The following is a 15000-nucleotide window of genomic DNA, read 5'->3' on the forward strand; positions in this document are numbered from 1 at the left end:
ATGGTGGTGGTGGTCCCCACAGTTTATCAGTTTCATGCTCTCGATAGTGCAGGTGTAGAAGTTCCGCAGTACCTTGGAGGGCAGTCTGAAGTCTCTTAGGCGTCTGAGGTGGTAAAGATGCTGACAAGCCTTCTTTGCCAGGGAGTTGGTATGGCGGGACCAGGACAGGTCCTGCAAGACGTAAACACCAAGGTACCTGAAACTATCTACTCTCTCCACCATGGTTCCACTGATCCTCACAGGTTGGTAGTGCCGCTCCTGCTTCTTGCTGCAATCCACGATCAGCTCCTTTTACTGACGTTTAGGAGGAGATTATTTTCTTGGCACCAGTTTTCCAGGTGTTTAATCTCCTCCAGGTAGGCCCTCTCGTCGTTGTCCGAGATCAGACCCATGACAACGGTGTCGTCAGCAAACTTGACAATGATGGTGGAGCTGGAAGTGGCTGTGCAGTCGTGGGTGTACAGTGAGTAGAGCAGGGGGCTTAGGACACAACCCTGAGGAGCTCCAGTGCTGAGGGTGAGGGTGGATGAGGCGCAGTTGCCCACCCGTACTGATTGTGGTCTGTGGAGCAGATGTGCAATTGCATCATCAGTGGAGCGGTTGTGGCGGTATGCAAACTGCAGTGGGTCCATGGAGGCTGGCAGAGAAGATGTGATGAAGTCTCTGACTAACTTTTCAAAGCACTTCATCACGACTGATGTGAGGGCAACAGGGCGGTAGACATTGAGGTCGGAGGGTCGAGGTTTCTTCGGGACATTTGTGTGATGTATCACAGCTGTGTGATTATCATAGACTTTTGTTTGAATTGCCTTCTGTCCTAAGGGGGAGGATAGATAATCCTAGGCCATGTCCATGTGTCTGGGTTTTATCAAGTGGTCCAAAAACATGCGACTCATCAGACCTCTAACAGAACGCATAATGGAAACATATGATTTCTTTTTTACTTGCTCATGGTGAAGTCTGTAGTCCATCAGTGTGCACATATGTTGAGTATGACCGATCCAGTGCATGAAACATGAAATAAATATTAATAAAATAAATTAATTGCAACACTTTTATATTCAGGTAATTGCAGAGAACAAAGTGGTGTCCCCTTTCAGTATATGATGAATTGTTTAACCCTAGGGCTGGAGGGAACTTATTCTATATCTTTTGACTCTCTTGTGTTTGCTTCATACTGTTGAAATTCCCCAAAGTCATTTCATAATCATTTGACAAGCTTTAACTTACATTATTCTCCAACTGTAACTATTCAAATATTTTTTTGCTCTGGTCTTGTCATCATTATCTATTACACAGCCTTCATGTTGTGCTGCATGGCATTCTATTGCACAATGTATTACTAGTGTGAAATAATGCAAATTTTACCAGTACTGATAATATAGAAGTTTCCCTTTTTGAGTAGGTAAAACAAGTCCATAATCTCCTGATTTAACAAGTTTTCTTCTTAAGCACCATCATTTACTTGCCAGTGTAAAATTATTAATACAGATTCTTCATGGGTTGCTAAAGAAGCATGGTGGTGAGGAATTTGAATCCTTGGGAAGTAGTATGTGTATCATGTTCCTGTCCTCACTTCATACTACCGTGGTCTATTAGCACTCATCTTGGGTGGTCTGTTAGCCACCATCATGGTGGTTCCTGGCAGCACTCCATCATGGACTCATTACTCACATTTCATGTTTTGTGGACTCATTACAACTCTCACATATACTCCCCAGGTTGTTTACTTTTGAATTTCTGATCTCAGTATTGAACTGTTCCATTAACAACTTGTCCATAATGCCATGGCCTTAGATCCTGCATGGTAGACCTTTGCCTGTACTTTGCTTTCAGTCATTATCCATTGCATGCATCCAGCCTCTTTGATTGATTTGTTGCAATTTCCATGTAAGGCACTTTTTTGCTCTGGTCTTGTCATCATTATCTTGTTCTGATTTCTTCCAAATACTTGAATAATAAATAAGAAAACAACAACCAGATAGCTTTTGTTCTGCTACTGTCAAACCAATATCATTCTGGTATCCAGGAGATGAGGGCAAAGGCACCAGAAGTGAGCTTGGACGAGAGCCAGTCCAGCAGATGGCAGGGTATCCCTTGTGCTGCCTCCCTGTGTAGTTTTTTCCTTATGCAACTAATTTTTCTACCCCAACCATGAAACTTTCATTTGACATTGAAAGCAAAATGTCCGAAAAATGTATTAGGAAAAAACATCCCCACTTTCAAGCTTTTAAGTATAATTATAAATGCAGAATCATTCCAGGTGGACAGTGTCTATTCTGAGTCCGTTCTGCTCTTCTTTTTTATCAGGACTTACCTCGGCCAGTCTGCCAAACCCCCCCCCCCCCCCCCCCAGTCATTGACTGTAATTACACACACGGCCAATTATGTTCCAGCGTCAGGCGTACAGAGGCAGAGCATGAATGAGCTGGTGAGGATGGCGTCACTCTCTGCATACTGACAAAAGGGAAAGGCTGTCACCTGGGAGATACGTTTTCCTGAATGGAAAATCATTTAAAGTACTCCAGTGCTGACTATGGAACATTTGATTGGATGTTTAACACAATGTGTGAATCTCGTGGTTGGGTGTCGCTGTGAGAGTTGATGAAGAATCCATGTAGGTTTGAAATGAACAGTAATAATTAATAGCCATTATGGAGTACCCATTCTGCTCACCATAACTGAGACTCTCACAGCAAAAGAGTATGTTTGCATAAGATTTCATGGTTGCCAAAATATACATGAAAGCTATCTAGCATGAAAGATTATGCTGACTATGCTGAAACAATATACAGACTGTGTATGTGTATTAGCAAGTATTAGAAGTAGTTTGAATACTTGGTCTTGTTTAATGCTTAATACTTGGTCGTAAATTGAAAGATATACTTAATAAGAAAAGTCTTCAGTTGCTAATTAAAATCACATTGACTGGCTCCTTGGACCTTTCAAGTCATGTGTCGCTCTTGAAAGTTCAGTTTCCTCCATTAACTTACATAATGTTTACACTTATCATGCCTTCACCAAGTCAGTGAACATATGGTAAGTGAGCATGAGTCTGGGTACTGCATGTGTGTTACTGCTGCCATCCATTGGAAATGTTTCGTTATGGCAGTCTCTGAGATTACATTTGTGACTGCACATGTTTACTGACAATGTGAAAGCTGGATGCTTTTGTCTTGTCTTTTTGTCTTGTCTTGTTATTTTCTTGTGTGTGTGTGTGTGTGTGTGTGTGTGTGTGTGTGTGTGTGTGTGTGTGTGTGTGTGTGTGTTTGTGTGCACATGTGCATCTGTGTGTAATCTGTGCATTTATGTGGAAGAAATGAATCTGTCTAGTAATGTGAGAGTGGTGAATCCTGTTACCAAAAGAGGCAGATCAGGTTTTAATTGATATTTTTGTAGATCTCAGCGCATTTTAATGCCTGTTTATTAAATGTTTGATGCTGAAAATAAAAGGCCCATAAACTTCAGTCACCTCATCATCTAAAAAGGCTCGACAACATAACAGCATTATTATAATTATCTTAACTTAGACATCTGTAAGTGTGGTAGAAGCTGCATTCAAATTCATAACACGTAATTGCCCATCTGGATTCTCGCCCAGAAGCTGCATGTGCCTTGCTTCCCGAGCTGAAGACCATCCAGATGACTGAAGTGCAGCCCACTACTTCAGCATGATCGCTCATCCAAACGTGCCAGAATGAAATGCATGCACACTCAGAAGTGAAGACTGCAAGCACACACATGTGCAAACACACACATTGGAAGCCACCCCCTCATGCTGCCAGTGGCCATGGGTCTCCTTTTCCTGGGCCTGTTTAAATCCTGGGCCACCGTTGTTTGTGCCTCCTTGTGTGTGTACACACACATAAGCAAATCTGAGATGATCTCAGGAACTAAAATGATGTAAAATGGTGTACAGCACCAACAGCTTACACTCTCCATCCCTCTCACTGTCTCTCATTCAGAGGCTGTGTGACTCTGCCTTCTTTCCCTCTCCCCCTCACCTCTCTCTCTCTCTCTCTCTCTCTCTCTCTCACTCTCTCTCTCTTTCTCTTCCCCCCTCCAACCCTCCTTGTACCCATTCACACTGGACTCTGTTGTTCTGCTACTGGCATGCCGGTGCAAGGGGCCAGTTTTAGTAAACAATATGCCCTCTTTTGTGGCTCTCGCTCAGGAATAAGGGGGTGATACACTGAAGGCAACGAGGTTGTTTTTATTGTCCTTCCTTTCTTTCTGTTTGTCTTCGTGACCCTTCCTCCTCTTCCTCTCATTCGGTTCTTCATTTTTCAATGCATCATTCAATATTTTGGGAGGGGATTCATTAACGTTATACATTTTATTTAAGACCACCCAAATTAATCAATATGCCTGTCAACACTAGGCAAACTCATATTTCATACTATAATGTAGTCAGCTGAAAAACAAAGTTTAAATATGGCAAAATCTTTCTCTGAATCTTAATTCAAAGCAGGTGAATTACTGCCCCAAGCTTGAATTTACAATAGAAAAATTGGCTAGTTCCACATTCCATCTTGGGAGTGAAGGTGAGAGGTCAACATGCTACACTGATTGGACCGTTCCACTTTCTTACGCTTAGTATTTCCTGTGACATGGAATAAAAAACTTTCCACGTCATTTCTGTCTTCTGACAATTTGTGTGTGTGTGTGTGTGTGTGTGTGTGTGTGTGTGTGTGTGTGTGTAGGTGTAGGTGTGTGTGTGTGTGTGTGTGTGTGTGTGTGTGTGTGTGTGTGTGTGTGTGTGTGTGTAGTGAAAAATTATTACGGTTTTATTTGTGATAAATGGTATCATTATAAATGCAAACAACACGGTGAGTGTGTTTTTAAATGTATTTTGTCACATTCACTCTTTTTTGGGGGTACAGTAACATAACACCTGAGTGGTCAATAATATAAAAAGGCTGGGTCATTACACAGCCTTCATGTTGTGCTGCATGGCATTCTATTGCTCTATTGGGTCGAGGTTTCTTCGGGACATTTGTGTGATGTATCACAGCTGTGTGATTATCATAGACTTTTGTTTGAATTACCTTCTGTCCTAAGGGGGAGGATAGATAATTCTAGGCCATGTCCGTGTGTCTGGGTTTTATCAAGTGGTCCAAAAACATGCGACTCATCAGACCTCTAACAGAATGCATAATGGAAACATATGATTTCTTTTTTACTTGCTCATGGTGAAGTCTGTAGTCCATCAGTGTGCACATATGTTGTGTATGACCGATCCAGTGCATGAAACATGAAATAAATATTAATAAAATAAATTAATTGCAACACTTTTATATTCAGGTAATTGCAGAGAACAAAGTGGTGTCCCCTTTCAGTATATGATGAATTGTTTAACCCTAGGGCTGGAGGGAACTTATTCTATATCTTTTGACTCTCTTGTGTTTGCTTCATACTGCTGAAATTCCCCAAAGTCATTTCATAATCATTTGACAAGCTTTAACTTACATTATTCTCCAACTGTAACTATTCAAATATTTTTTTGCTCTGGTCTTGTCATCATTATCTATTACACAGCCTTCATGTTGTGCTGCATGGCATTCTATTGCACAATGTATTACTAGTGTGAAATAATGCAAATTTTACCAGTACTGATAATATAGAAGTTTCCCTTTTTGAGTAGGTAAAACAAGTCCATAATCTCCTGATTTAACAAGTTTTCTTCTTAAGCACCATCATTTACTTGCCAGTGTAAAATTATTAATACAGATTCTTCATGGGTTGCTAAAGAAGCATGGTGGTGAGGAATTTGAATCCTTGGGAAGTAGTATGTGTATCATGTTCCTGTCCTCACTTCATACTACCGTGGTCTATTAGCACTCATCTTGGGTGGTCTGTTAGCCACCATCATGGCGGTTCCTGGCAGCACTCCATCATGGACTCATTACTCACATTTCATGTTTTGTGGACTCATTACAACTCTCACATATACTCCCCAGGTTGTTTACTTTTGAATTTCTGATCTCAGTATTGAACTGTTCCATTAACAACTTGTCCATAATGCCATGGCCTTAGATCCTGCATGGTAGACCTTTGCCTGTACTTTGCTTTCAGTCATTATCCATTGCATGCATCCAGCCTCTTTGATTGATTTGTTGCAATTTGCATGTAAGGCACTTAAAATCGATTTATGATATAGTATATTTTTAAATTTTGGAATTACAACCTTAAGTGGCTATTCAAGGTTATTCACACCTTGGGATATAAACCTGAAAATAGAATGAAAATACATTTTGAGTGATCAGAACTGCAGAGATCTGTACATACATGCTTTCTGTGTGGGCCTGACCATGATAAAAATTAGTAATTAAAAAATTTGTAACAGAAAATTAGCAATACAGCAATGAACAATACAGTCCAGTAATAGAGAATCTCACAGAGCATTTTTTTCCCACAGAGTATTTATTTTTATCTCTCACAAAATAGTATTTTCTTTGCAACTTTTTCTCAAAGCCCAAGTACAATGATTTCCCTGTGTATTTTCATCCCTTAATAAAGAGGATTTATGCCTGCTCTTGAAAACAACCCAGCAAGACACACCACCATGACCAGACTCCAAAGAAATAGACTCTGTATTGGCAATATGTCCTACAGTGAAGGGGACAAATAGCACCGAACAGAGATTGTAATGTATTCTGTGGAAATGGTCTCTGTGAACAGGCAGGTGAGTCTGAGTTGACAACCCCAATAAAATGTATCAGTATGCACTGAAATAACTTGAAATTACTCATTAACGCCAAGCAAATGGCACGACTTCGTCAAAAATAAGTAATGGTTCCTTGTGTGGCTTTTCTTTCAGCCATCCCGTTTTCCCCCGCCTTCTCATGCCCTCTTGCAGAAACCCTGTAGTCACTTCATGATCACTGAAGAAACCTAATAGGGTGGGAGCTGCCCAGAAGAGGTGAAAGAATGCTACTGTAAAAGGTACTGTCTTTTAGCCCTGCAACAAACGGCCATTTGTTTGGGACATGGAATTGAGGAGGCTAAAGTTAGATAATGGAGGTTGGCCAGCTTTGGTCTGAAAAGGCTGGTCTGTGGGAACCTGTCATGGCAAATGATTAATCAGATAATTTTTTAAGTGAAATTTTTAAATCACATTCAAGTGATGTCATGTCACACAGAAAAAGATGAAGGAAGCTTATTGGCTTCAGTCCACTATTCTTTTATGAATAGAAATAAAATATAGTGAGGAGGCTGTAGACTTAGCATTGCATTTTAAAGATCAATAAACAAACACAAAGAATTAAGATTGTAGAAAAACGGATTTAAAAGTTAAACAAATGCCTTAAATAAATTAACACTGTACTGTAGTCTTCTCACGTAGCCATGAGTAGCTCGTTGTCTCCGCCTTTGTGGTGATGTCATGTAGGTGATCCTCAAAATTCAGGTGCCTCTCCACTACCGTGCAGATTCTCGTCGTCTAATCGATTTCCACGCACTCCAGTTAGATCTCGTCAAAATGGAGATAATCCGTTTTCTTAAGGCGTGAGGTATGATACGAGATTAATTGCCATTTTCCCCAATATTTTGTCTTAATAGCAATATTAACTGTAACTGCATCTGGACAGATATATAGGTTTTTCTATGGGTGTATAATCTTCACCTGTATAATTAATGATGCCATTTATCAGTGTTGCATCTTACTGCAAGTAAATGTTCGAAAATATATAGTCAGAAACTTTAGGAGGAAGTCGCATAACTAATGTAGGCTACCTCCAAAAACCACGAATAAGGAGAAGATAACTTGTAACTAAAATACTGTTTTTGTTCAAACCAAACACGTTTATGTCGTTTGTGCAGCTTTACGCACTGTTGTACGTCGGAGGAAAACATCGAGAATCATCTATTGTATTTCGAACAGAGCGCTATTATTCTGTACGATACTGCTTGTCCAAGTTATTCATTCTGAACAGTCGTAGCGGACACCTCTGCATTTTTAATGGAATGACTGATCTAAATGTCAAATTATTTCAGCTTTATTCTGAATAATGGTCGCTGAATGAGTGACGTCTGTCATAATACTATTAACTCAAATTACCATAAAAAAGGTTTCTAATGCACCACACTTAAAAAGTGTGTTATGGTACTGGACGGTAATACAATGGATGTTATCAATGTAATTCTAAATTAAGTTCAAAAGTCTTAACTGCTGAATGGTTCTTTGTGATCCATTTTATACATTCTCATATTGTACCTATTTTATTTTACTTCTATAGCTACCTACTTCTCATACTCAGCTGTTTGCTTCCACCCAACAAATCTCTTTTAGCACCATACCCACTGCTGGTACTTCTGGGCAGTTAAAAAACGCTGTTAAATACTCAACTACAGTGTTTATATATGTCCAGCTGAACAGAACTGATCACTGTAGAGTTCATTCAAGACTATAGATGAAAATTCAACACTACTGGATTTCATTGTGACCCAGTTATGTCCTTACCATCTCTAATTTATTCACACATTATTTTGTGACCTCCAGAAAACAAAATTAAATAGTTTGTGCCTGTTGGACTTTCCAACATATTACACATTAAGTTCATGTGATGCACTCCCTGTTATTCATTTACACTGACATTTTCCAGCATCTCAAAACCCAACACAGCACACACCATACTTTTATAGCGCGAATTATCATAAACACAGCATAAAGGAATGACAATGTTTATTCGGTTTCATTTTAGTTTGGAGACCAACTTCAGAGGTTAGTGGTGCATCTGTTTCGCCCCTGGAGGCCTGACCTGGCACAAGCAGCAGAATGAACTGGGGTACACTGTACACCCAGCTCACAGGAGTCAACCGCCACTCCACCAGCCTGGGCAAGATCTGGCTGTCGGTGCTTTTCATCTTCCGCGTGAGCGTGCTGGTGGTGGCGGCCGAGACAGTGTGGAGCGACGAGCAGGCCGATTTCGTGTGCAACACGCTGCAGCCCGGCTGTGAGAACGTCTGCTACGACCACTTCTTCCCCATCTCCCACGTGCGCCTCTGGTGCCTGCAGCTGATCTTCGCCTCCACCCCTCCGTTGCTCGTCGCCATGTACGTGGCACACCGCAGGCACGAGGACAAGCGGGGGATCCTGTGCGCTTCCAGGTCCAGGGCCAAGCAGGAGGAGGACCTGGAGAGCCTGCGCAAGAGACGGCTCCCCATCACCGGCGCGCTCTGGTGGGTGTACGCCGCCAGCCTACTCTTCCGGCTGCTCTTCGAGGCTGTTTTCATGTACGCCCTGTACGCGATTTACGACGGGGTGTGGCTGCCCCGGCTGGTGCGCTGTGAAGAGGTGCCGTGTCCCAACGAGGTGGACTGCTTCGTGTCGCGGCCAACTGAGAAAACGGTCTTCACCGTGTTCATGGCTGCAGCGTCGGGGGCCTGCATGGTGCTGAACGTGGCCGAGCTGGCCTACCTGGTGGCCAAGGCTGCGACACGGGGCCCGGCTAGGAGGGGGGTGCGGAAGGGGCAGGCAGACTACGCGGCCAAAGACAAGGGACTGCTGCAAATGATGAGAAATGAGACTTTGATGGCTTCGTCGTCTTCTGTGTCGTCCGCTTGCAAAGCTGTGTGAGACTTACATGTGCCTAGTCCTGTTTTATGTTTGTTTATTTACTTGCTTGTCACCATACCAACACACCCCCAGATTTACATACAATATTAGTACGGCATAGTATTCAGCAACAGAGACCTCGTTTAGGACGTTACAGTGCCATCTAGTGGTGAGGATCATAAGAGCGCAGATGTTAAGCAGCTAAGTTTGCACAATCTGTATCATAAATATTTGCAGAGATGCTGAGTATTTCCAATAATTTGCTTTATGTGGTTAGCAACTAAAGTTTATGGTACTGTATATAAACTGATTAATATGGTCATATTTATTGATAATGAGAAAGCTGACAGTGGTAGAGGTTGTAAGAAGCATAATGACAGATCATTAAAAAAAGTTACTAAAATAGTAATGTGAAAAACCAACACTTCAAATATTTGGTAAGTAAAGGTATAATTGTCATAATCATTGTATTCAAAGTGTGTTATAAAAAGGTTCAATTAAAAAATATTAGACCACAGGTGCGTAATTTTTTATACATGCATTTTATATCTTGCAGTGTACAATGTGCAATACATACAGCCCAAAGAATTAGTCATAAAATCCTAATTTAATTTCCTCAAAAGAATATTGTCAGTTTGTAACCATTAACAAATACACTCACATGTAAATTTTTAAAAATTCTTTTAAAACGTTGGTAGTTAATTGCTAGGTAGTTAATCAATTAAAATGATACATGCATTGTTACTGTAGCTTGGATGATAAGGATGTTTTCCCCATGCAGCATTGATGCATACATTAAATAGAGCATGTCACCTGTAATTGATGATGAATATCATCCTCATTGTTCTCTATCTTTGGTATCTTTGGTTCTCTTACAGATTGCCATATTAGATGAAATAAAATACCTGTAATTGTGAAATGTTTGGTTATATGAAAGTTGATTTATTTTACACACAGGCAAAATATTTCAACATATGTTCACTTTCATTTTTTGCATTGCTTCTGGGCCCGCATTATGCACATTTTGGTTGTTGATTTGTCTTTATACCTTTACATGGTGCAAAAAAAATAATTTTGCTAATTTTTAAACAGTCAAATTTTATTATTTCATCGTTTCTTTCTTTTTTTTGCACATGTAGTAGAGCTCATGACAGTAGTAAGCTCTGTGGAGCAGTGGTGATGAATTTGGGCAGCAAACAGGGGTGTGGCTTGCACTCGTGCAGAGAAACAGCTCTATGAATGCACCCGTGCATGGTCACACAGCGTGATGGTAAGGATGGCATGGAGGATGAGGCCGCCACGCTTCGCTGAAGCCCATCAACAAGTTAAGATCTCTTTCAATACATTTGCCTATGTTTTGTATGTAAAGGTTGTGGATATGTAAGATTTTGGTGGAGTTATTTGCCTACCAGAGATGATAAACTATTCATTGCCTGATAACAAATCAGACAATGAGCCTGTAATAATGGAAATGATGCATCAATAGTTTGTGCCATTATGCACAAAGAAAATCTCGCATCTTCTCTATTGTCAGACTGACAGTTTATCATGTCAAAAAGGTAAACATGTAGGTTATAGCTCCTTCAGTGTAACAGGTTTAATTTGATTGATAGTTGAACTAGTACCTCATACCTTACATAACTAGTATAAAAGTAGTAATATCCTTCAGCATGTAAACTTTCAATTTTAAATTTGTTTTCATTTGCAGCATTGGTATCTCAGCTCTGGAGCTTACCACATATATACTAAGGAAATATGTATTGTATTTGCACACAATATTTAGAAGTGTAAAATAGAAGCAATAGTATCAACCATTCTGCCATCTAGATGATTCATTTGACATAGTTAAAATGCTTAACAGGAGCTTCTAATATAAAAAGAAATTACATAGCATAGCAAGAAAAATGAAAAAGTTAAATTTCAGTATATATTTTTAATAATAACCTTTGTCTTACGATGTTTTTGGGAAACCTGCCCTAGATCAATAACTGCAAGTTAATCACATATATGGAAGTAAATATACAGAATTCAGATTTGCATTTCATAAACAAGTTTTTTGGGGGGGGTTTTTTCAAGCAAGGAGTAAATGAATGTATTACTTGGTTCAAGGCACCTTTGCTTGATGTGTGGTCTTACTAGAAGGGTGCACCAACAGTTGATAAGTACACACACGTTGTCATCCAAAATGTTGTCCCTCTGTAGCAGAATGCTACATTTGACCAAATCCCATGTTACATGTTATTACCTGCTGCTTCTGTGATTGAACTGAATAGGTGACGAGTAGGAAATGTAAAAATCTGTGTATTTATTTTGGTGTTCTTACCAACTTGGTTGAGGCAATCCATTGTGTGCATTAACTATTATTTAATAGCATAGCACATTTTGAGCTAAAAGTAAAACATGGAGACATCAAATTAGTGGTGAGGGACCCTGTAGATATATTATGCATTGAAATAATGTTTAAATAATGTGTTTGTGAATTTGCCAGGAAATTATTGTTTTATATTTAGTATCACTTGACATTTCTATAAACACGTACATATAAATATTTAGAATGAAGAGCTTACTTGATCAGTAGTTTGGCATGATATCAGCATGGTGCAAAGACACGGATTATTGATAGCAGTGATGATGACTCACAGATAGACACTCATAAATAATGTGGCTTGAGGAACTGTGAGCCACTAGGGTCTCATCTTATAGGGGATTCGACATCTTGCACCTTATGGCTAAAGCTATAGTTGGGAAATTGAGTTAACTGTAGGTCATTTGAAATATTAAATAGTGTTTCATCTGTCATGGTCAATGAACTTTCTCATGTACTTATCAGAGGCTCTATTGCACATATTTTACCAACCAATTGTCAAATATAAGTCATATAAATCATGTTGATGAAAGTTAAATTAAGCTGTTTATTATGTGTCATACTCATTTTTAATTTTTTTTCCTTTTTATTCAATTGATTCTGTGTAATGCCAAGTGGATAATGAACTAAGGGGAGACATTTAGAAGAGCTTTGTGGAGGAAAGGGTATTTGTCAATATTTAATATCTATTTATTTTTCTTTTTTCGTTTTTATAGAGCTTAACAAGGTCTTCTCTTTGTATTTACTTTTTCTCATTACATTTTGGTACTTTTGATTTAGATTCACCTGACACTGCATTTTATTTATACTAGAACACTTAAAGCATGGGTGACTGGAGCTTTCTGGGATGGCTGTTGGAAAATGCACAAGAACATTCAACAGTCATTGGCAAGGTCTGGCTGCCGGTCATCTTCATCTTCAGGACCCTGGTGCTGGGCTCTGCTGCAGAGGAGGTGTGGGGGGGACGAACAGTCTGACTTCACCTGTAACACGCAGCAGCCCAGCTGCCAGAACGTCTGCTACGATGAGGCCTTCAACATCTCAGAAATCCACTTCTGGGTGCTGCAGATCATCTTCGTGTCCATGCGTATTCTCATTTATCTGGGCCATGTCCTTCACATTGTGTGGATGAAGGAGCAACACGAGGAGAAAGAGAAGGAACCGCGCAAGGCAAATAGGCACCGAGAGGATAAAGACCTCCACAGGAATGGAGGTACAAAAGGAGCGGGGGACGGAGGTGCCCCCAATATGTGACAAGCACAGCAAAGTCCGAATCAGAGGAACCCTCCTGCATACATATGTTTTAAACATCATCTTCAAGATTCTGTTTGAAGTGGGGTTCATCTTTGGCCAGTACTTCCTCTATGGGTTTCAACTTCAGCTTCTTTACACGTATGCAAGTTGGCCCTGCCCAAATATGGTGGATTGCTTTATCTCCAAACCCACAGGAAAGACTATCTTTGTCAAATTTATGCTTGTGGTGGCTCGTGTGTCTCTTGTGTTAAATCTTTCAGAAATCTATCACCTGGGCTGGAAGAAAATCAAACAGGGCATGAACAAGTTTTTGCCAGAGTATGACTCATTGCATTGCATTGCTGATGAAACCAGGGATGCAGATGGTGCTGCTGTCCTACCTGCAATTAGCTCGCCCCCTCCTGTCCTCAAACCCACCTCCTAATTACACAGACATGGCCGTGCTGGTAGCAATGCAGTCCACCCCACAGCAGCTGTGGCCCTTGCAGCCACCACTGCAGCAGAGCACAAGGCTGAGCCAGCTAAGAAAGTTCCTCTATACTCTCTCTATAGCAGCAACAACAGAAACTACTACCATTTGGCCATAGTGCAGAAGTGGGCTAACATGGCTGCAGAGTGACAGATGAGTGAAGTGAAGCTTATCCCCCCCCCCCATGCTACTCTTCCTTCTCCTCCTCCTCCTCCTCCTCCTCTTCATTAAGCATTAAAATGGAGCACAAAAAATTAGCTCATCCTTCCACCCACACAGCTGATATTCTAAGCGATGTGAGGGATGAAGCGTACAATGCCACTGGTGTTAGAACCACCCCAGTGGAGATGCACCAGCCACCTATTTTGATGACAGATATGAGTTTGTTTGGTAGATCCAGAAAGACCAGCAGTATGAGGGCCAGATGTGATGATTTAACAATCTAGTAGACCCCTTCATTCCTTTCATACAACTGTCTCTGGTTATTGAAGATAAAATTCAGGAAGTTAAAAAATACAAATGGAAAAGAGGAAGGGTGCTGCATCTGTGAAGTCCTTTCTTTTCTTAAGAATCTTTCAGCAGTGAGTGATCCTGTGCAATCTGTTAGTTGTAGCGCACCTTGTGCTGGTTAGGAAAACTACATAAAGTATGTGGCAAACACACTAATGTTTTGGGATGATAAAGAAGGAGCAAGCTGGCTCTAATTTTTTCAATCAATGGGGAGAAGATATTTTAGATGTTATGAAGATATATTTAGATGTTATGCACATTTGAGTCCTCTTTTTTCATCAACTCAGACAACCCATTTGCAATATTTGCCTGTCTCTCTTTCGGTAACCCTTTGCCTACTGTAGCCTCAGGTTCCTATTTTTGGATCACAGAAGAGGAATCCACTGTTGCCTTCTGTCTTTGTATCCCAACTTCAAGGTTCAATATGTTGTGTGTTCACAGATGCTCATCATAGCTGCAAATGTTGTTAAGTGACTCTAGTGGCCTTCCTGTCATTTCAAACTAGTCTGACCATTCTTCTGAGTTCCTTTTCCACAAGGTTTTTCCCTCAGCTGAACTTCTGCTCACTTGGTGTTTTTTGTGTATATAAAATGGAAATGGCTAACCAACTGGACAAAGAAGTGGTGAATTAAAATATCAGAAGAGGGCTGTAGAGATAAAAGTAGCAGTCCCAAGTGACAGCAACATCAGAAACAAGGAACATGGAAAGCCTGATGAAAGAAGAGAATGTGGAAACATGTGGAAGGTGAAGGCAACTATGCTTCCTATGGTAATTGGAGCACTAGGGGCCATGACTGCCAAATTGGGAGAATGGCTCCAGCAGATCCCAGGAACTACATCCGAGAT

At 40.5% G+C, this 15000-nt stretch overlaps 1 protein-coding gene and 1 pseudogene across 2 annotated transcripts; both read left to right on the forward strand.

Annotated features, from left to right (window-relative positions):
- The first annotated feature begins 6482 nt into the window (after positions 1-6482).
- LOC145655354 (gap junction beta-2 protein-like) lies at positions 6483-10468 on the forward strand. 2 transcript variants are annotated; one of them, XM_081708981.1, is made up of 2 exons: positions 6483-6945; positions 8703-10468. In XM_081708981.1, the coding sequence occupies exon 2, from the start codon at positions 8777-8779 to the stop codon at positions 9575-9577; it is 801 nt and encodes a 266-aa protein (XP_081565107.1). In that variant the 5' UTR covers positions 6483-6945; positions 8703-8776; the 3' UTR covers positions 9578-10468. The 2 variants fall into 2 exon arrangements, with proteins under 2 accessions (XP_081565107.1, XP_081565106.1); XM_081708980.1 differs by lacking the exon at positions 6483-6945 and adding an exon at positions 7229-7511.
- Positions 10469-12745: 2277 nt separating this feature from the next.
- On the forward strand, positions 12746-14090 carry LOC145655353 (gap junction alpha-3 protein-like; annotated as a pseudogene).
- Positions 14091-15000: the final 910 nt, after the last annotated feature.

Source organism: Electrophorus electricus, unplaced genomic scaffold (assembly GCF_041902795.1).
Source record: "Electrophorus electricus isolate QZ-2024a unplaced genomic scaffold, ASM4190279v1 Scaffold231, whole genome shotgun sequence".
Classification (NCBI taxonomy): domain Eukaryota; kingdom Metazoa; phylum Chordata; class Actinopteri; order Gymnotiformes; family Gymnotidae; genus Electrophorus; species Electrophorus electricus.

What these genes read in the sequence shown, in the direction of transcription:
- LOC145655354 (XM_081708981.1), top strand. Translation starts at nt 8,777, where the DNA reads ATGAACTGGGGTACACTGTACACCCAGCTCACAGGAGTCAACCGCCAC.